The sequence below is a fragment of the Hemiscyllium ocellatum genome, chromosome 20 (genome assembly GCF_020745735.1).
Source record: "Hemiscyllium ocellatum isolate sHemOce1 chromosome 20, sHemOce1.pat.X.cur, whole genome shotgun sequence".
NCBI lineage: Eukaryota > Metazoa > Chordata > Chondrichthyes > Orectolobiformes > Hemiscylliidae > Hemiscyllium > Hemiscyllium ocellatum.
Genome location: NC_083420.1, coordinates 17,002,031 through 17,022,858, shown reverse-complemented (window position 1 = coordinate 17,022,858; position 20,828 = coordinate 17,002,031). Strand labels below are relative to the sequence as shown.

The 20,828-nt window shown below is 38.4% G+C and overlaps 1 protein-coding gene across 1 annotated transcript in view; it reads right to left on the bottom strand.

Annotated features, from left to right (window-relative positions):
• Nucleotides 1-12,497: 12,497 nt before the first annotated feature.
• Nucleotides 12,498-20,828, bottom strand: part of cacna1ha (calcium channel, voltage-dependent, T type, alpha 1H subunit a) — a 295,360-nt gene continuing 287,029 nt past the window's right edge. The window contains exons 31-33 of the mRNA XM_060840534.1: nucleotides 17,883-18,054; nucleotides 16,797-16,969; nucleotides 12,498-14,011 (exon numbers count right to left, since the gene is read on the bottom strand). Coding sequence (XP_060696517.1) covers nucleotides 12,791-14,011; nucleotides 16,797-16,969; nucleotides 17,883-18,054 — 1,566 coding nt within the window. The 3' untranslated portion in view covers nucleotides 12,498-12,790. The remainder of the gene's footprint in view (nucleotides 14,012-16,796; nucleotides 16,970-17,882; nucleotides 18,055-20,828) is intronic.

Below are 20,828 nucleotides of genomic sequence, written 5' to 3'. Positions count from 1 at the left end.
GGGTACTCCAAGGGATAGAAAACTCCTTTCCTTCCTCCTGCATACTCTCCAAAACCCTCCTTAACTGGTTAAACCCTCCTGGCCCAATAACTTTCACTTACTTTGGTTTAAGATAAAAGGCTGCCTTTCTTGTTGACTTACCTGAAATATTGGAAACCTGGACTACTGGGTTCTTAACACAACTGGGGTTGCCAGAGCTGCCAGACAATCAAATTGGCTGGCAGTTTGCAAAACCAGGTCTCCCTCTGCATGGAGGGGTGGATGTCCTACATTGCCCTTATTAATTCTACTACAGCCTGTTACTGATGTGGGGTAGACTTTCTTTTAAATTTAGTTTCTGACACGTTTAAAATCCAGGCTAATTAACTAAGTTTCTCTCTCCACAGATGCCAGAAGTGCTGCATATTTCTAGCATTATTTATTTTTGCTTCATATTTCTAGCATCTTTTCCTTCTGTTGACATATTCTTTAGCCTGATATTCAACTGAAGAAACATGGAAAGCTGCAAACTTTGCTGATTGAAGGAATGTTTATATTTCAGTCTTTTAAAATTAAACTTGCTAGGCTGGTAAAACTAAACAAATGCTACCAGAAAGAAAAAAAGATGGGGTGGGTGAAAAAAAGACGCTGGTATTTGGATAACCTTTGGAGACTGTACAAATTAGATAAGATGGGTCAGCTACAAATATTGAAACCTATAATCAATAAGATGGTCCATGAGGGGTTCCTCGTGATGGGAAATTACTGAAAGGAAGCTTGATAAAAATATGAACAGTTTCTGGGTGGGTTCAAACTCTATAGTTTAAACAGAGAGCTCAGAATATGATTGGGCAATGTGATTTTAAGAGCAGAATCATATAGATTTACAGAAGTCCCATCAATGTTGTAACCCATAACTATCCTTTTAAAACAGGTGTAAAAGATTGAACACATTGGAGACCATTGTTGCAGTACAGGCAGAATGCTGACTAGCATTGAAAGGAGAATTGAAAGGAAAGCAACACGAACACACAGCATGATCCAATGTCTAACTTCTTGGAAACACTAGAGAATTTGCTTGTCTGATATTGAAATATTATTTGCTGGGAATACTGCAAGAAAGCAATCTGTACTTTATTTTTATTTCCCTCATCTTTTTCAAACTATTAAACTATAAGAATTTCTATAGTTTCTTTCCTCTTTTGTTCAACCTGTTAAATCTGTAATCATATTCAGAAATTATTTAAAATTTGTGCTCATTTTAATTTTGTAATACTGGGTACAAATAAACACTAACCCCATTAATTATAACAACCTTTTGAGTGAGTCTTGAATACATTCCCTTGTAATTCACATGGCAAAGCAAATGATAAGCCTGAATAATGCTTGCAACCTGAATCGTCTCATTTTGAGTTCAATTAGTAGCCTTTTATATGAAACTCTATCAAAAGCATTTTGTAAACCAGGGTGGGTAATTAGGTCATGATGTACTAACAATCCTCAAGACTATGCTTGACAATCTATCCCATTATTTTGCAAGAAATATAAGTAAAACTAATGAGTCATTGTTCGCCAGAGTCTGTTTTGTCGCACTCTTTGTAACTGGGCACAGAATTAGCTTACTCCCAATATAGGGATATCTCTCTAGGGTCCATTGACTCACATATGTTAACTGTAAGTGTCTCAGCAATACTTTTCTTGGATTTTCTCAGAACTCAGGGATTAATGTAATCTATCAGTAGATTTATTTGTTCTGATCCCATTTAGACTCTCAAAGACATTTTTTTAAAGACTTTGTTTAGGAAGACATGTTTCTCATAAACGTTTTTGGTGAACATTGAGTGGGCAGCTGTGGTCATTAAGAATACTCACTGTAAGGCATTTATTCACTTTTGAGGCAATTTACATATATTCTGATTACCATTGTGGTCAAATACTCTTCATTTCCGTTGTTACGATATTTTTTAAACACCTATCTTTGCGTTGCTGATCAATATGACCCATTTTTTAAAACTTCTGTGTACTTATGAGCCCCTTCTCCTTTTTCCCTCTAGGATTTATAGATATATAGATTTATAGATTTGTTTCTCTTCAAATATAATTTAGTCAATCATCTTCAATGTCTAATGTTATTCTGCCAGTTGTCTGTTGTGATCAGGCAATCTCAAAATTGGTGGGTTCTTTCTTATTGGTCCAGATCTTCAGGTCAGAGTCAGAATCCCTATTTCTGACCCTGACCTAACAAGAGCAATATACAGTTACTGATAAATATCAACAAATAAAATGTTCATTGGAGAGAGTTGAGGTGTTCTTTTTCAACTCACATCATCAACTCTAACCCTGCTGACTACTTGTTCCTGTACATATACACAATCAAGTTTTCACCCAATTGTTCCCCAGTTCCACTTGACCCTGGGCATCCCTGACAAATCCCCCTAAATAATAACACTTTATTTTCTAAATGACTTTCTGGAAAACCTTTCAGAACTAACAAGCATAGAATCCTTACAAGCAGACAATTTGTGCAGTCATCACACTCCCTTTTCATGACACTAGATCCCAAATTCTATTAAATAATGTTCCAAAGCTTCTTTGAAAAGCTACTGAGGGTAGTTAAAGTTCTATGAGGGTCAGATAGCAGATGGGCAGTGTGGCAGGCTGGCAGGTAGATAAGATGGGGTTAGCAGGGGGTGAAGTACATTAGTTGAGTTCAGGGTTGTTGGTTCATGTCAGGAGGGAAATCAAGTTGAGCTGGGTTTCAGAGGCAGGTTGTTGGTGAGAATTATGAGGTGGATCATTATGAGTGATTGAGGGATGATTTCTGACATGGTATTCTCCTATCTAACACTTCCTGGATAACTATCCAGATAAGTCCCATGTAACCATCTAAAGTAGCTGACGTTAACAGAGTTGAAGACCTTATTGGACATTTGTACAAGGAAGCAGGGGGAGTTGTCATGGTTGTTTTCAGTCATCATTAGAAATATCAAAGATCTGGAAACGATTTTCCAAATTTTAGAAGATCAGCTTAAACTGAATATACTTTAGGCTTGAGTTCATCTCATTCTGACAGCAGCCAGATGAAACAATTCACCGATTCATAGACAGGTGCCAACATGAAGGTAGAGAATGTGATTTCATCAATAATACAACTAAAGGCATGGAACTGTCTTTAAACTCATTAGATACTTCAGAAAAGTATTTCTGTACAAACTCAAAGATTGTACCACTGCTAGAAGGAGGACACGTTTGGAGAAATTGTAGCTGATCAGCAACATCTTCAGATGCTTGACCCTGACAAGTATTGCAGCATCAACACATTCAACAAAACATCCAAAACCTGAGCTGTGGTTCATTACTACCATCAGTATGCAGTACTTTGATATATATGTCTAAAAGGCAAGAGAGAGGCAAGAGTGGACATTGGTTTACTGGAAAATGAGGCTGAAGAAGTAGTAATGGAGAACAAAGAAATGGCCAACGAAGTGAATAGGTAGCTTGCAGCAGTCTTCATGGTGGAAGACACCAGCAGCACACTGGAACTTCAAGAGAGTAAGGGAACAGAGGTGAGTGTAGTGGCCATCACTAAGAAGGTACTGGGAAGTTGTAAGGTCAAAGTTGGATAAATCATAGAGACCAGAGTTCCGAAGGAGAAAACTGAGGATATGAGAAGGCATTGGTGCTTTTTCAAGAATCACTAGAGTTAAGAAGGGTGCCAGAGGATTGGAACATGGTTAATATAACATCCCTGATTAAAAGGGAGGGAGAAGGCTGGAAATTAGAGACTTGTTAGCCTGACCTTGGTCATTAATAGGATTTACAAGTACATTATTGAGGATGAGATTACGGAGTACTGAAAGTGCCTGGTAAAACAGGAAGGAGTCAGCATGGCTTCATCAAGGGGACATCAAGCCTGACAATTCTGTTAGAATTCTTTGAGGACGTAATGAGCACATTAGACAAAGGAGAGCCAGTGGACATTATCTTTTCGGATTTCCAGAAGGCCTTTGACAAGGTCCCATACAGGAGACTGCTGGGTAAGATATGAGCCCATGGTATTATGGGGAAGGTAACAGCATGAATACTGGATTAGCTGACTGGCAGAGGGCAGAGAGTGGGCATAAAGGGGTCTTTGTCAGGATGGCAGCCTGTGACTAGTGGTGTTCCACAGGGGTCAGTGTTGGGATAATAGCTATTTATGTTAAACATAAACAATCTGGATGTATGAACTAATGGCATTGTTGCTAAGTTTACAGATGACAGAAATATAGGCAGAGGTACAGGTAATGTTGAGGACCTGAAGAAGGGTTACTCCCAAAACATTTACTTCTACACCTCCTGATGCTGCCTGGCTTGCTGTGTTCTTCCACCCTGCTGTTTGTCTACCTTAGATTCCAACAGTTTTTTTTGTGTCTAAGCAATTCCTAATGGCAGATAATTAACAAAGTAGGTGCTCCAAGACAGGTAATGTCTATTGAAGGTCATTTTATTGTTTCAGCACACAGAAAGAGCCATACCTGGTAGATAGATATACATCAGATGAGACATGGTGAAAAATAAAGCATGAAGACTCCTACACAGACACACACATTCATAAATAAATATACAATGTATGAAACAACTCATTCAGTTGAACTTTTGACTTCTAATTTCATTAATTAAGGTCATATAAATTACATTGCAGGTTCTTTGAACATCATTTCATCCAATGTAATACCTGTTCAATGTTACCAAAGCAACATTTTTCACCAAGCAACTTTAAGACCAATGTTTTGGAAAATAAATTCAGGTGCACAATGTAAGTTATAGCCCAAAACTGCTATGCTCCCCAGCTCATCCATAGTCTGCTGCAAACTCAGATTTTTAAAATAGTTCTTTGAATGCATCTTGAATTCTGGAAATGGACAACAAAAATCAGGAAGAAATATTACCCACCCAGTGAATGTAATTTTTACCGAGTTGGTGGACCTAGCTAAATCATACTAGAGCAGTCTTAATGTTTTATTAACACTTCATTGGCATAAGGTGAGAAAATGTGCTATTTAACTGCAGGTATTTATTTTTTATCATGTGATCAATATAGTTAAATGCATGTCACATCTTTTTTGTTGTCTTACATACATGTCTTGCAGATAGAAATAAGTACAGCAAAAGGCAAGTAGTACAAACAAAAAGAATTAAACACAAGTAAACGGATATAACACCAGATTGTATTTATGCAGCAGTTTTCATGTAAGAAATCAACCAAAATTGCTTCACAAGAATTTTGTAAAGGATCACATAAGGATATTTTAAGGACAATGCAAAAATTGGTCAAAGTGGTACATTTTATAGTCTTAAAAGAAGAAACAGAGACAGGTTAGCAGCTTAGGGAGAAAATACCAGAGATTTAGGGCTTTTGGAATTCAAAGTTTGGCCAACTAGATGTGAACAATTAAAATCACCAGAATCAATGCAGCAATAATATATCACAAGGTTGTGCAACTGAATGGGGGAGATCATAGAGATAAGGAGGAATGGATCCGAGGGGCAATTTTTGAAATAAGGTGCTGATTGCTAGAGAAGCAGGAATCAAGAAACCTGCCAGAGGGAAACTTAGATTTTTGCACAAGAAAGCCCTTGATAGATTTGAAGACAGGTTTCTCATCCTTAATTTTAGAGACAGGAACAGCCAAAGGCCAGATAAATTGTAGAACTCAATGTGGCACTGAAAGCAGTCATCGCTAAGACTGTTAATTGTTCTGAAAGACTGATCTGCTGATTGTGCCAAAGCTTTCTACTACACCAGAGGAAAATAAGATGCCACGGGAGACCTGGCACTCTGGCACAGCATTTTTTAAATCAGTGCCGAACTGGATTTACTACTGCAGGCCATGAAGGAGAGGTGGGAAGTCCTGTGGGAGGCCACTTCACCATGCAACAGAGGCACCTCTCTGCTCAGATTCAGCTTCATCCATTTCTTCCTCTCTTACCTAACAACCCCATCCCCATTATGAGCTGTGCACTTCAAGGATCTCAGCAACCTAAAGGACCATGCTATGGTGAGCACTATAAGCTACCAGATTGAATGAGATCCTTGCAAGAGGGTAATGGAGGACACCATACTACATGTCCAGGCAGTTAAGGAAGAAGGAATCATCATGGCTGAAATACTAGGAATAGTGTCTTGGAATTAACATGCCACCAGCGGTCAAGACTTTAGTGGCCCTTCATTCTTTCCCTTGGAGTGGGAAAATTCAACCCAAGGTGAAAATTTTTAATTCTTTAACCAAGAGTGAATGTAGTTCAGCAAGTACAATGGAATATATGAATTGACTTGTTCTGAATTAAGACACAACAGAGTTTGGAGGACTTGATGTTTATCGTAGAATTTTCGTGGCAGGTCAACATTGAATTTGAATAGAAATTACAGAAATATAGTTCTGGAGTGGAGTTAGGTAATGTTCGAAGTGGAAGTAGTTGGTATTAGTGACATAAGGTTAAAAGCTCACTTTGGAGTAAAACATGACAACACGTTTGCAAGTTACCATGTGGAGGAATGGATTTGCTGGCTAGGGAACAGAGTTTGTAGCAGACACTAAAGATAATGGCATTGGTCTTGCCAATATTTAATTGGAGGAAAGATATGCTCATCCAGCATTGGACATTGCACAGGAGTCTGACAATTTAGATAGTGGAGGGATCGAGACAGGTAATGTGAGGTACAGCTGGGGATCATCAGCTTGTATAAAGAAAATGGTTAAAAAGTAAACAACACCAGGTTATAGTCCAAGAGGTTAATTTGACATTGCAATTTCAAATAAACCTGTTGGACTATAACCTAGTGTCAGTTGATATTTGACCTTGTCCACCCCAATCCAATTCTGACATCTCCACATCATATAGAAAATGGCAGAGTGCATGGATGATGTCACCACATACAGGCTGTAGATAGTAAACTGGAAGGAGCCTAGGATAGATCCTTGGGAGATGCCAGAGATTATGTCACAGTAATGGGAGGACAAGCCATTGCAGCTGATTTCTTGGCTGCAATTAGATGGACAAGATGTGGTATGTCCTTAGATACCTTTAAGTTGAGATAAACAAGCTGTAACTCAGAGATACTAATTCACAGGCTATCTTTTTATGAGATTGTAGTGATAGAATAGTACAAGTTGTCCAAACCTTTCTAATAACTGTATGATAGAAATTCAATATGCTTAAGAGAGTAATAAGTACACATGTGGGAGAAAAGGAGTATCAACACATTCATCTAAACTTCAGGACATGCAAATTCCAAATAGAAATAAGATAGTGACACACCACCCAACACCTTATCAACACTGAACTCAAAGACAGTGCAGAAAGAGAAGCTGTGAACTCAAAAATAAATAGGAAATAAGTAGCTAGCTGTTTTTAATAAGAAGTAGCAATATGTACAATATGTTTCAACATAAGTGAAGTCAGCACTGAACCGCTAGGGAAGAAAATACAGCAAGACTCTAATGAGTAGCATGAAATAAAAGCAAAGTCAAACGTCAACCTTTTGGGAATGTTGAAATGCAAAATCCAACAGAGCAAAGCAAAAAGCAAACATCAAAACATCTTTAAACCAAAAGGACAAGATACAGAGGAAATTGGAAACATTAAAAGGTGTACAAGTAATCAACACACTCCAGGAAAAAAAACAACTCCCAACAAAATGTAAATCAACATCTTCCCCTAGTTAAAAGAATGTGCTTAAATATTTTTATAAAGGCGCAGTCATAAAATTGCAAAATTATTCCCCTACCTTCACTTTGCTGTACAGCTGATGTTCTAAGATCTAAACAACTTGAAGGAATTAAGCCTTCAACTGGGATGATGTGAGTTATTTGTCAATATTTAAAACTACAAGTGCAGAAATGACTTTAAAAAGAGCAACATTTTATAAAGTTTAGAAACTGCTCAATCTAAAAAATCTTGGTATTATTAGAACATATCTTGATGTCAGGAGTATGTAAGGTTTGACGAAGGATCAGGTAAGTGAATACTGCACAAAAGTGCAGTTTTTACTTATAATCTTAATTGTCATCTTACTTTCACAATTTTGTCACAATTTTTGTTTCAGCAGCATGGGAAATTGTCCAGTTAAAAGTCAAGTTAAACACTTGCACATTTCCCTAATACTGCATGTTTCATTCAGCTGAATCCACTAATAGGATATCTGGTCGGCATGAGCAAGTTGGACCGAAGTGTCTGTTTCTGTGCTGTACATCTCTATGACTCTAAATGGTGAAATTATATCATTGAGCCATTTTTCAAAGTATCTTCAGACACAATGGAGTGGATGTGAACTACCTCAACGGGGTGTTTGTGTGGTAAAAAATGCGTTAAAAATATGCAGGTAAACTCACCATCAATGATTAGCCTGCTTCAGCAGCATCCCCTCCGTTGTTAAAAGCAATTCCAAAATGAAATCAAATAATTCTACAAATAATCATTTTTAATTTCACAGGAAATCTTTTCCCATGAGCTGACAGCTGTGCATTTTGGTACATTTTGCTTTAATGATACACTTCTTGTGGAAATCATTTGACCACAATATCTGTTACTTGCTCTCTGGTTTATTTTGATATTCTACAATGAATGGCATTGTGGTTCAGTACCTTTCACAACAGAGTTCCGGAAGTTTTCTAGTATTACTTCCTGACCTGTAATTATCCTAATCAACCGACTCACACCCTCATTTCGCCATTTCTACTTATTTAGACAAAGATTGAAGAAAGGAACTTGCTAAATATTTTCATCATTCTTTCATCATTTTTCTTTTCCAGTTGATTCTGTGCTTCCTTTAAGTTTGTTTTTCACTTACCTTTTATTGGCTTGTATATTATTTTCTTTGTATTATCTGTTCTTCATATTTCCTTCTTTGTTTTCAAAGTTCCTTAGCACCCTGTCTATATTTTGTATTTCCAGCATGTTTTTCTTTTATATCATTAAACATAAATGTCATCTCAAACTTCTTTTTAATCTCATTTCTAATATTAATTTCTCTACTTGTCCAATAAGCTCCAGATTTTGAAACAGTCCTTTAACTATTGTGAGAAACCTTATACCTGATTTTCATATAATCATACAGACCGTTTGGCCCATCGAGACTACACCCACAAAAAAAAACACTACATCACCAAAAAAATTACTCTACATCAATACTAATCCTACTTTCCAACATGTGGTCCATAGCCTTGAATGCTATGACATTTCAAGTACTCATCCAAGTATTTTTTAAAAGATCATGAGGTTTCCTGCTTCAGCTACCCTTCCAGGCAGTGCATTTCAGATCCCCACCAGCTCTAGATGATTTTCTTTTGCAAATCTCCTCCAAACCTACTGCCTTTCACATTAAAATTATGTCCCCTTGTATTATGGGAACTGCTACTTCCTATCCACAACCCTCAATCTTATACATCTCATTCATCTTCTGAGCATTGTTTTATATTACAATTTTCTTTTAGTTTACCTAGGCAAGTTCCCTTTTAATCTCATTTAGATTAATTGAATTTTTGTGAGGAGGACCTTTATTATTTAATTTTCTCACTTTTTTGCTATTTTTATAGAGCTATTAAGTTATGACCAGTGTGTTCTATTTAAAACATCACTTTCATTGCTTTCCCCAATTCAATTCAACATCAACAATCACAACAAGTTATAAGGCATATTTAACATAACAAAATGGCCTAAGGCACTTCACAGGACCATTATAAAACAAAATGTGATAGAGTTACAAGTTATGATAATGTCCAAACTTTGATCAAAGATGCAAGTTTTAAGATCGGCCTTAAAGAGGAATTTAAGATGGAGAGATCAGACAGTTGGGGTTGGGGAAGGGTGGGGATTTGGTATTCAAGAGTTTAAGGGCTGCACGACTGACAGTGTAACCAAAGGAGGAAAGGTTAAAATCAAACATGCTTGAATGATCAGAGCTAGAGGAATGCAGATTTCTTAGGCTGGAAGAGTTTAGTGAGATATACAGTGGCAAGACCACAGAGCAATTGTAAAATCAAGAGATCACTTAACTAGGAACCAATGTTGTCAGTGACAGATTGATGGGATTTGTTCCAGGTTAAGGCAGAAAAGTTCTGAATAACTTCAGGTTTACAGAGAACAAGGTTCAGAACTGTCTTTGTTGGACTAAATACAGATGGAAAATTTCTACATATTGAATTGCACTACTTATAAACCAATGAAAAGAAGATTCAGTATTGATCAGCCACTGCTCCGAACAGATACTTAAACACGTGTTTTATAGATTAGTTTATTACTCATTCATCACAGTAATAATTGGTTTAAACTAAAATTGACCACATCGAAACCCAAATGTAGGAGCATCAGAACAGGAAATTGCATGATAATTTGACAAAGATTATTAAAATTTCCTCATGCAGTAACACTCAACATTCTGCATGTGCTCACAGTGGATCTGCAGCATGTTTCCTAGTGAATTCCTATTGACTTCAAGATCTCTTTGGGACTGAACCTTATAAGTTCCCCAAGTAGTTGGTGAGTGAAATAACAAAGAGTGATAAACCAGAGGAGTCTTAGCTGGTCCAGAGTGTGTTGTCTCTCTCTGCACATCATCTTTTATCTGTGAAAACTCGGAGCAAGATTCAAATGTCAGGAAGCATCAGCTACTCTACAGTAAAGATTTTTGACACAATGAATAAGTTAACCTACCTAGCTCTGCAAATGTAAACAATTACCTTTTTAATGAAATTCGTTAACATTTAAGTTCCCTTCATCATTAGTCCACGGTCACCTGTTGACTGTGATTTTCAAATGTCAAAGCTTTCCTAGATGTAGAGAATTTGAAATTGTTTATCTAAATACCATTAATTGCAAGAATACCAAAAAATAAGTCAGAATCAGAACAATGTATGTAAAGTGTATCCTTTTAAATTGTAATTTATAATTTATAATTTTAAGCAAATGTTCTGCTGTTTACACTGTTAGAGGAATAGGAATGATCTCCTCTTCCCCAACAAAAAACATTACAGAGATCAGCTATAAAGAAATAATTACACATTCTTTCACATTTTTACTTAGCCAGGTTTAACCCTAAACTCTCATTACTACACTTACCCGACACTCACAATGATGCATGTATCTTTTTTCAATTAAGATGGGTTTATCAGTGCCGTTGATGTCCAATAACTGCCAACTTTATCCTTGCTTAAAGTGGATTAAACCAATTCAAAGATAATTTCATTATGTACTTAGCAGGAAAGAAACTTTTATCTCATTTGACTGTTGTTAAATCCACACAACAGGAAAGGGACAATTTTCTAATTCAGTGAACAACCATTCCTATCAATATATTACATTTGTTTTCACTTCCATAAAATATTTGTTAAACTACCAGACATTATGATGAGCAATTTGTAATTATGTTGTCTCTTAATCATTACTTGCAGTCGTATTTTGGATAAGCTCCTTGAAATATAACCATAATGTTATAAACATATTGCAATTATTCCTTTCAAACTTCAAAAGACTACTAAATCTCTAATCATGCTTTCCAACTTCTAATAGTTTTAGCCAGGTAAGATGATCAAACGTTTCCAAAAAAACCTCACACTAAAACCTATCATACATCAAGTTTCAGAACACCATTGAAATGTCAAAGTTGTTTCTCCAGATTTACTTGTCTGAATCAGGAAGAATATTGTGGTACAATAGAAAGAAAATAACTTACCATATAGGTAAAAGTAGCTCTTCTTTTTTCAAGTTCATCTGTTATTATTGCTACCAAATCAAGGTGAGTATTACCCACAATGTAGTGAAAATACAGGATATTTTTAAGACAGAAGCGCTGATTTATTGTACATTTAGAAACAATTTGAACATATTTTTGTGAAACAGATTTGCCAAAAGCTTAAAAAAGTTAAGCACAGAAATAAGCATTTAAAAATGAAGTTACAGTTATTCCTTGCCTGATGGATGCAGTATAGTAAACATAAATAGGTTTGCTTTCAGAGGTTACATTTAACACTATTGACCAAGAAATGTATGTAACTTTACAAATACCATTAATAACTTACCAAACTGTAAATAAAATGGAATTGAATAAATAATTTGCCATTAGATATTTTCATTGTTTTTTTGTTTGACATGTCCCTAATATTAGTTGCCTTTTTTCTCTATGATTTCTTTAATTTATTGCAATTTAACCTGGTTGAAGACTTAATTCTTTCTTTAAAAAATGAACAATGAATTAGTCTATTATTGCACTGACTACAATCCAGTAGTAATTTGGTTCTCAGTAAATGTTACATTAGAAAAGTAAACATTTAGAATGAGGTTAGCATGAGCAAGCAGAAAAGGAAAAAAAATCTAAATTATATACATTCCACTTAAACACCAGAAAACACCACTCAACTTGGAATTCGATTTTAAGTGTGCAAAACATTACAGTTCTATATAAAAATATGTGCATTATGAAGACATAATTAAATTATTTATCACTAATACATAATTATTTATATATACATTGCAAACATTACATCACTGTACAGTTCTCATCTTTTCTGCACTTCTGCATACTGTGGCTTTGCACAATAAAGTGCCTATACACATAAATCTGACTCAAATCAATGTGATTGAGTATGGGAACCTACTCAAGTTCCATTCAAAAAACATTTGCATATCCCTTTTTTTTGCATTCCCTTACAAAATCCTTAAAGCATTGACAAGGGATCAAACAAGCGTCATTAGACAGTAACAATTTGCATTTTACAGTGATTTATTGGCATAAGTAAGTCTTTTCTTCCTCCAGAAAATTTATCTTCCTCAGCTATACCACAAGATCATCGGTGTCTTCTTGTGTGCTTGTCATACGGACAAGCCCCCTTTTCCTTAGAGGCGTACTGGCGACGCTGAGCATCTCTTTACTATTTTCAGGCCTATGAATATCACGGTTTTCAATTGATGCTTTGGAATGGTCTATTTTCTTCCGTTCGGAGGCCAGTAATTCTACCCTTGAATCCGCAGAGATACTAGAAGAAGGGGTTGAGTGATTGCTGTCAGAAAACAAGTCAGATAAACTGCTTAATGAGCTCACATCTGAGTGATCGAATGATAGGTCTGGAATGGTAAGATGCTTGCTTTGACAGGATTGGGGAATTCGTTGATCTGTTATGGATGCCTGATTCTCAGACTGCAAATCTACGAGTTCTAGAGAATCTCTATGAACCATGGATTCAAAGGATAGTGTGCGCTTGCGTAAATGCATCCTGGCTTCAGACACTGCAGTATGAGAAGTTGGCCCACTTTCACTCTCCTTGGGAGGCTCTATTGAGATACAAGGTGGACTCATTTTTTTCTTTCTTTGAGCTGCAAGGATATACTCGGAATCTGACTGGACATGGACAGAAGGCTCTCCCTTTTCTTCAGTAGAAAATGGAACTTCTAACTGTAGATTTGAATCTTCATCGTCAATCGAAGGGCATATTTCAATTGAATGCCTCCTTGGATCATCTGCCCAAGAAGGCTTTGCCAGTAATCCCTGTGCATCAACACTGTAGAATTTCTTCAAGTCTTTTTCCCTTCCAATTCCTGCCAAACTTGCTGTACTGTTAGAGTTCTTTAAAGCCACAGCTGACTGATTAAGTGAGAGAAAAGGTGATAATGATAGGCTTCTCACTTCAGACTGTCGCTTCCAGTTTCTCATTGAGCTGTTGATGCACCTCACTTCTTCGTCAGCTGGATCCACAGAGTTGAAAAAGGAGCTTGCTGGGCTGTTGCTGCCACTGCTGTGACTGGGTGAGCGGCTTGGAATACTGCGCTGGCTGTAGACCTGCCTGTGTGTGTGAACACTCGATTGCTTACTGCGTTGTGTCAATAGTGGCAAAGGCTGAGCGGCGACCTTTGGAGACAATGGTGTGGAGTGCATTAATGGTGGAACCAAGATATGATGAGCTGAAAGTTTTGGTTGCAGACTGTCATTAGACTCTAGCTTCAAGCTGTTCTTAGATTCCACATTCATAACACCCACTGAGTCATTTCTGACAGACTCCTGGAATGTAAGCAGTCATAGAATATCAGAGCAAATTCCCACTGTTAGTGTTTCATCATAAACGTTTTGCGAAACTTTTGATTCTGGCTGTATAGTAGCAAAAAGAGTTTCTCTTGCCTTGCATTACTAAACTTTACCGAGTCTCCCACACTAATACCCTCAGGTTTTCAATCCCTCTCATAAAAGCAGTAATTGCTGAAACAGTATTTAAAAAATGATAGACTTAAAATACAGCTTCATGTCCTCAGGATTTCCAAAGGGTTTCCATGGCCAATTATTATTTTCTTAAAAATCTATTTGCAGGATTTGGACATCTCTGACAAAGTTGCCATTTATAGCTGCCTAAAATATGGTTTCACAAACTCAGTGGCTTTAGAAGTTAAACAGCAGTTAAGAGTCAACCAAGCCATTGAGAAATTTGGATCACATAGACTGGCTTAGTTCATTACTGAACCTTTTAAGATAATCAACAGTTTCGTGATCACTTCCACAAACACTTCTTTTTAAGTTTCCATATCGTTAAAAAAGTCTGCATTCACATTCACAAACAGCTTTGATGGTGATTTGAATTCATGATCAGTCCAGGACTCTAGATTGCCATTCCAGTTACAATTATTACACCATCATATCCATCCTTTTGAAAGAAGTATGTAATTTTCATGTAGGCTTATGAATGAGATAATGCCTAATTAATCTGAAAGTTTTCTTGTTGTAGAGGAATGGCCAGAGTTGAATGCTGGCTGGGAGATCTCTTCCACTGTTCTTTAAACCTTTTACATTTATATGCCAGCTCTATAGAGGTTAACAACTACATAAGAACTAAGAGCAAGAGAAGGCAATTTAGCCTGTCGGGCCTGTTCCACCATTTGATACAATCACGGCTTATCTTATCTTAGTCTCAACTCCACTTCCCTGCCTGATGTCCAAAATCCTTCACCGAGAAGACATTGTAGTACTTCCTCAGCATTATACTCAAGTGTCAGCCTATATTATATGCTCAAGTTTCTTGATTTATGTTTGAATTCAATGGTCTGGAATTTTGTAATGATAAATGCATGGCGTCAAGCGTTTATTGCACCTGCACACGTCCAGACATTTTGTGTAAGGTTTCTCACAGGAAGTCTGTTGAGATTAGAAAGCTATTTCTGCATGGCAGAAAACCTGAGTCCAGTGTGAACAAGACAGCAAGCTGTGCATCTCCATAATCAGACTGAGGGATATTCTACACAGATGCATAGGGTCTTAACTAGGAAGTGTAAGTTAGAACATTTCATTCAATGCCAAAACATATGCAAATAGTGGAAGAAAGAAAGATAGAATCAAGAGAGAGTGGTAGAGATAATTGAGAAGTTAATTAAAAAGGTGTCATTATTTTGAAATCTCCATAAATAAATAAATCTTAGGAAACACCCACATTCCATGAATGAATAAAAAATTTGAAGGTAGTCATATTTTGCATGGTCACCATTACTGAGGATGACTTTACATTCCAGATTGATTAATTGCATTCAAAGTCCACCAGCTGCCAATGAGAGTGGAATCCATGTCTCCAGAGCATTAACCTAGGCCTTTGGAATCCAAGTCCAGTGACAACCACTACATCACCATCTGCCCCAATCAGATCCTGATTTCAGTATTTAACTGCCCATATGCAGTTGCTGCCTGACGTACAGTTAAAAGCAAAAATGGATCTTGATAATTTCTCTGTAATTTTGACTCAAAATCCAGACTTTTTTTTTAAAAAATCAACCTTTTCAGATGTGTTGTGACACACCTATGGAGCAGGTGGGATTTGAACCAATGTCTCTTAGCCCAGAGATAAGGACACTACCACTGCACCACAAAAGCCCATCCTGGTCACTAGCTTTTTTGTTTGTATCCAGAAGTGCTCTCCCACACAACTGAGTGTTTATTTCCCCCTCACCAAATCATCCATGGTATTCTTGTTCAAGTCCATTAGAATTTCTTGTGGCTCAGGGATCCATTTCGAGGTTCACAGCATTTCCAGGCCCAAAGGTCACCAAGCAACCCCTTTCACATACACTGTCCCCAATCAAGGACATAAGGTCAGAAATGGAGGCTACGAAAGCTACTCACTGTCCTTTCTCCAACTCCTTCAGTTCCCGTCCACATATTCTTCTCTGCAACATTCATCCCTTCTCATTCACTTTAGAACTCTTTAAGAATCTAACAACAATCTCTGTCCTACTCTCTCTAGAACAACTGGCAACAGTGTCCACCCCCAATGGCACTGCCTGTGGTCCTAAATCACAAAGAATGTTCCATGCCAAGAATTAAGTGCCTGATAGGTGAGTAGATCCAGCAGTGCAAATATTAAATCTAGCTGCAGGACCGGGAATTCTGATCAATTCCTTTCCTGCCACTGCCCCCTCCCAAAATAAGAGATACTGGTTTCTTAATAATAGTTCAAGCATTTCATATCACCAAATAAATACTGAAACATAAACTTAGAAACTTGGTGACAGGGAATTAATTCTCAAGATGTAAAATGGGTACCAAATGCCCAAAATGGCAGGGAGCTTGCAAATGCAAATTCTGTGTCAGAATTAGGCATGAGCCCCCTCCCCCTGCCTTATTTGATATCACTTATCCCAAAGGAAAATTGGACCATTGTTTAAATTACCAGACAATTTGCTATCAACTAGTTTTGTGTAACTCAATGAGCTGAAACTGAATGCAAAAGTTACTGACTTTTGATCTAAGTTGAGTCAACAATATTTCAGTGCAAAATGGAAAAATGCCTTTGAATAAAATCTATCAATACCTGTCTATGTAGTAGCCTGTTAAAACTGGGTGATCTCGGTGGTCTCTGTGGAGGAGGGATTTTAGGGAGAGTGATGTGGCTGGTCGAAGCGAAGCTATGATGAATTATCTCAGTGGGAACTCCAAGACACGTAGAAACTTCAGCAGGCTGGGACTGGACTGAAGTCACAGACCCTAAACAAAAAAATCCAGATTAAAAACAAAACCCTGAATGAAAATAAAATCTTGAAACCAAAGAAATACTTCATATAAAAGATTCTTTTAATTTTTCCATTTGCGTCTTCCTCTTTGAGAAAGTTTAAAAATTTAGCTTGATATCTACTTTGTGATTATATTTTTTTAGGTTATTTGTGAGAAGCCATATTGAGTTACTTGGTTGCCTGTGCTTCCAAAATTAATGAGGTTAGACAAAGTCAAGACAGACTCCAAAAAGTTTGAAAGAAGATGTTAAGATTGTCAACTCAAGTCTGACTCAGACAAATTGCCCAACAAATTCATTGATAGATTGTACATATTTTTGTTGGTCCAGGGTTGGGCTTCCCTAAAGCCGGGTCTGAGGTCCTCAGTTGGGTTCAGGTGTACCACTAGGTTGGTTGAAAGCACTAAAAATAGGACCAACTTGGTGAAGATTGGATTTGGGGGTGCAGAGTGGGGAGGTGTCTAAACTTGGATAAATCTATGCTAAACTTCTGAAAATCGGGGTAGGTGAGCAAAAGACATTGTAAGAGTGGCTCTGAGCCACAAATTCACAGGGCCAGCCAAGTTCTTCCCTGGGGAGGCCAGGGGAATACCCACAGTTTTTTCTGTCCATCCCAGATCACAGATGTACCTTTGAACCATTGAAGATCTGCTTATGGAGGGTCTGACCTCTATTTCAACAAACTATAGTAGAAGCAATGGTAGAGTTTTACAACAGCAGCAATCCTTTCATAACCCTCAGATATTCTAAGCTGAGTACTTCAAACTAACACCCATATGAATGGCTTTCTGATTAATTAAAGAAATGCACTGAAGTTTTAAATAACTTTTGACTGATGGAAAAATGTACTAATTCCCTTTTATTAAATAAAACATGTTGGTGACATACCCTGATGGGGATCCACCTCATGCAGCGGATAATGAGATTGGGCTGATCTAACTGGGCGAAACATATAGCTGTCGTTAGGTAAAGAATGCATTCGAGACACAGAAACTTTCCGAACAGTCAGCAAATTGTCTTTTTGATTCTCTCCGATCATTTTGCTGTATCTAAGATCTTCCTGTTTAAAAATAACCAGAGAATATTGGAAATTATTCACACTGTTCAATATTACACTGGCATTATACAGCATTGATGCATTCATAACCACATAGAACAAACCAGCAAGATACCAGTTTCTTCAACATGACTGGAACTGACTATTAATAAAATGCAAAGAACTGTATAGAGCACTAACAGAGCTAAGATGAGGAATTAAACAAGAATATTTCATAGTAATTAATTGGTCATAATGCTGCTATTACTAACAGGGTAAAAACAATGACTGCAGATGCTGGAAACCAGATTCTGGATCAGTGGTGCTGGAAGAGCACAACAGTTCAGGCAGCATCCAAGGAGCAGCGAAATCGACGTTTCGGGCAAAAGCCCTTCATCAGGAATAAAGGCAGCGAGCTGGAAGCATGGAGAGATAACCTATAGGAGGGTGAGGTGGGGAGAGAGTAGCATAGAGTACAATGGGTGAGTGGGGGAGGAGAGGAAGGTGATAGGTCAGGAAGTACAGGGTGGAGTGGATAGGTGGAAAAGAAGATAGGCAGGTTGGACCAATCTGGACAAGTCATGGTGACAGTGCTGAGCTGGAAGTTTGAAACTAGGATGAGGTGGGGGAAGGGGAAACGAGGAAGCTGTTGAAGTCCACATTGATGCCCTGGAGTTGAAGTGTTCCGAGGCGGAAGATGAGGCGTTCTTCCTCCAGGTGTCTGGTGGTGAGGGAGCGGCGATGAAGGAGGCCCAGGACCTCCATGTCCTCGGCAGAGTGGGAGGGGGAGTTGAAATGTTGGGCCACGAGACGGTGTGGTTGATTGGTGCGGGTATCTCGGAGATGTTCCCTAAAGCGCTCTGCTAGGAGGCGCCCAGTCTCCCCAATGTAGAGGAGACCGCATCGGGAGCAACGGATACAATAAATGATATTAGTGGATGTGCAGGTAAAACTTTGATGGATGTGGAAGGCTCCTTTAGGGCCTTGGATAGAGGTGAGGGAGGAGGTATGGGCACAGGTTTTACAGTTCCTGCGGTGGCAGGGGAAAGTGCCAGGATGGGAGGGTGAGTCGTAGGGGGGCATGGACCTGACCAGGTAATCATGGAGGGAACGGTCTTTGCGGAAGGTGGAAAGGGGTGGGGAGGGAAATATATCCCTGGTGGTGGGGTCTTTTTGGAGGTGGCGGAAATGTCGGCGGATGATTTGGTTTATGCGAAGGTTGGTAGGGTGGAAGGTGAGCACCAGGGGCGTTCTGTCCTTGTTACGGTTGGAGGGGTGTGGTCTGAGGGCGGAGGTGTGGGATGTGGACGAGATGCGTTGGAGGGCATCTTTAACCACGTGGGAAGGGAAATTGCGGTCTCTAAAGAAGGAGGCCATCTGGTGTGTTCTATGGTGGAACTGGTCCTCCTGGGAGCAGATACGGCTGAGGCGGAGGAATTGGGAATATGGGATGGCGTTTTTGCAAGAGATCGGGTGGGAAGAGGTGTAATCCAGGTAGCTGTGGGAGTCGGTGAGTTTGTAAAAAATGTCAGTGTCAAGTCGGTGATCATTAATGGAGATGGAGAGGTCCAGGAAGGGAGGGAGGTATCAGAGATGGTCCAGGTAAATTTAAGGTCAGGGTGGAATGTGTTGGTGAAGTTGATGAATTGCTCAACCTCCTCGCGGGAGCACGAAGTGGCGCCAATGCAGTCATCAATGTAGCAGAGGAAGAGGTGGGGAGTGGTACCGGTGTAATTACGGAAGATCAACTGTTCTACGTAGCCAACAAAGAGACAGGCATAGCTGGGGCCCAAAAGTGTGCCCATGGCTACCCCTTTGATCTGGAGGAAGTGGGAGGATTCAAAGGAGAAATTGTTAAGGGTGAGGACCAGTTCGGCCAAACGAATGAGAATGTCGGTGGAAGGGTACTGTTGGGGACGTCTGGAGAGGAAAAAACAGAGGGCTTGGTACTAACAGTCTAGCTTAAACAAAGAAACCCATCAAGCAAAGGTGAGAATGAAAAGGGTGCAAGTCCAGTTCATAAAGGATGCAGTCCAGTTCAGCTATGGAATTATACAAGAATATTTCATAGTAATTAATTGGTCATAATGCTGCTATTACTAATAGTCCAGCTTAAACAGAGAAACCCATCAAGCAAAGGTGAGAATGAAAAGTGTGCAGTCCAGTTCTGGCAATATACCTCAACAAATTTTATAAAGAGATACTGGAGTAAGACTGAGCAGGCAGCACAGAAAATTAAGAACAGTGTATAGTAGCATTAGGGATGCAGAGGGGAGGGATGAACTTTCCCTGGATGCTGTGACAGACCAAAAGAAGGAATTCAATTTCCTTTACAGTACAAACTTGCTGAATGAATTTTGTACAGAAATTAATGCAAATGGCAAAAAAAATTTTTAAATAGATATGGGAGAAGCTAAGGTTGTATCCAGTAATCTTCAGATCATCTTCCATTAAACTTTGACACTTGTACTGTCCAAGCCGCAGAGTTTGATGTCTATGCGTGCACATCATTCTAAACTATTACGGTTATTTCATGGGCACAGCTATTTCTATACCTTTAGACATCCTTTGGTTAGCAAATAGTGAAGACACTCCAGTCCTAACATTGGAAGACAATGGGGAAGACCTTCTATTTCTTTTGAAAATGGCATGGGAATCTTCAGGAAAAGAAGGCACTAAAGAAGACAATTGCCAGCCACCAGATGGCCTTCTGGACAGTGGTGTGCATTTTTGAGACTATAGATACAGAGAAGAAAACAGGTTGTCCATTTACTTCTAACTGAAATTTTGGACCTTAC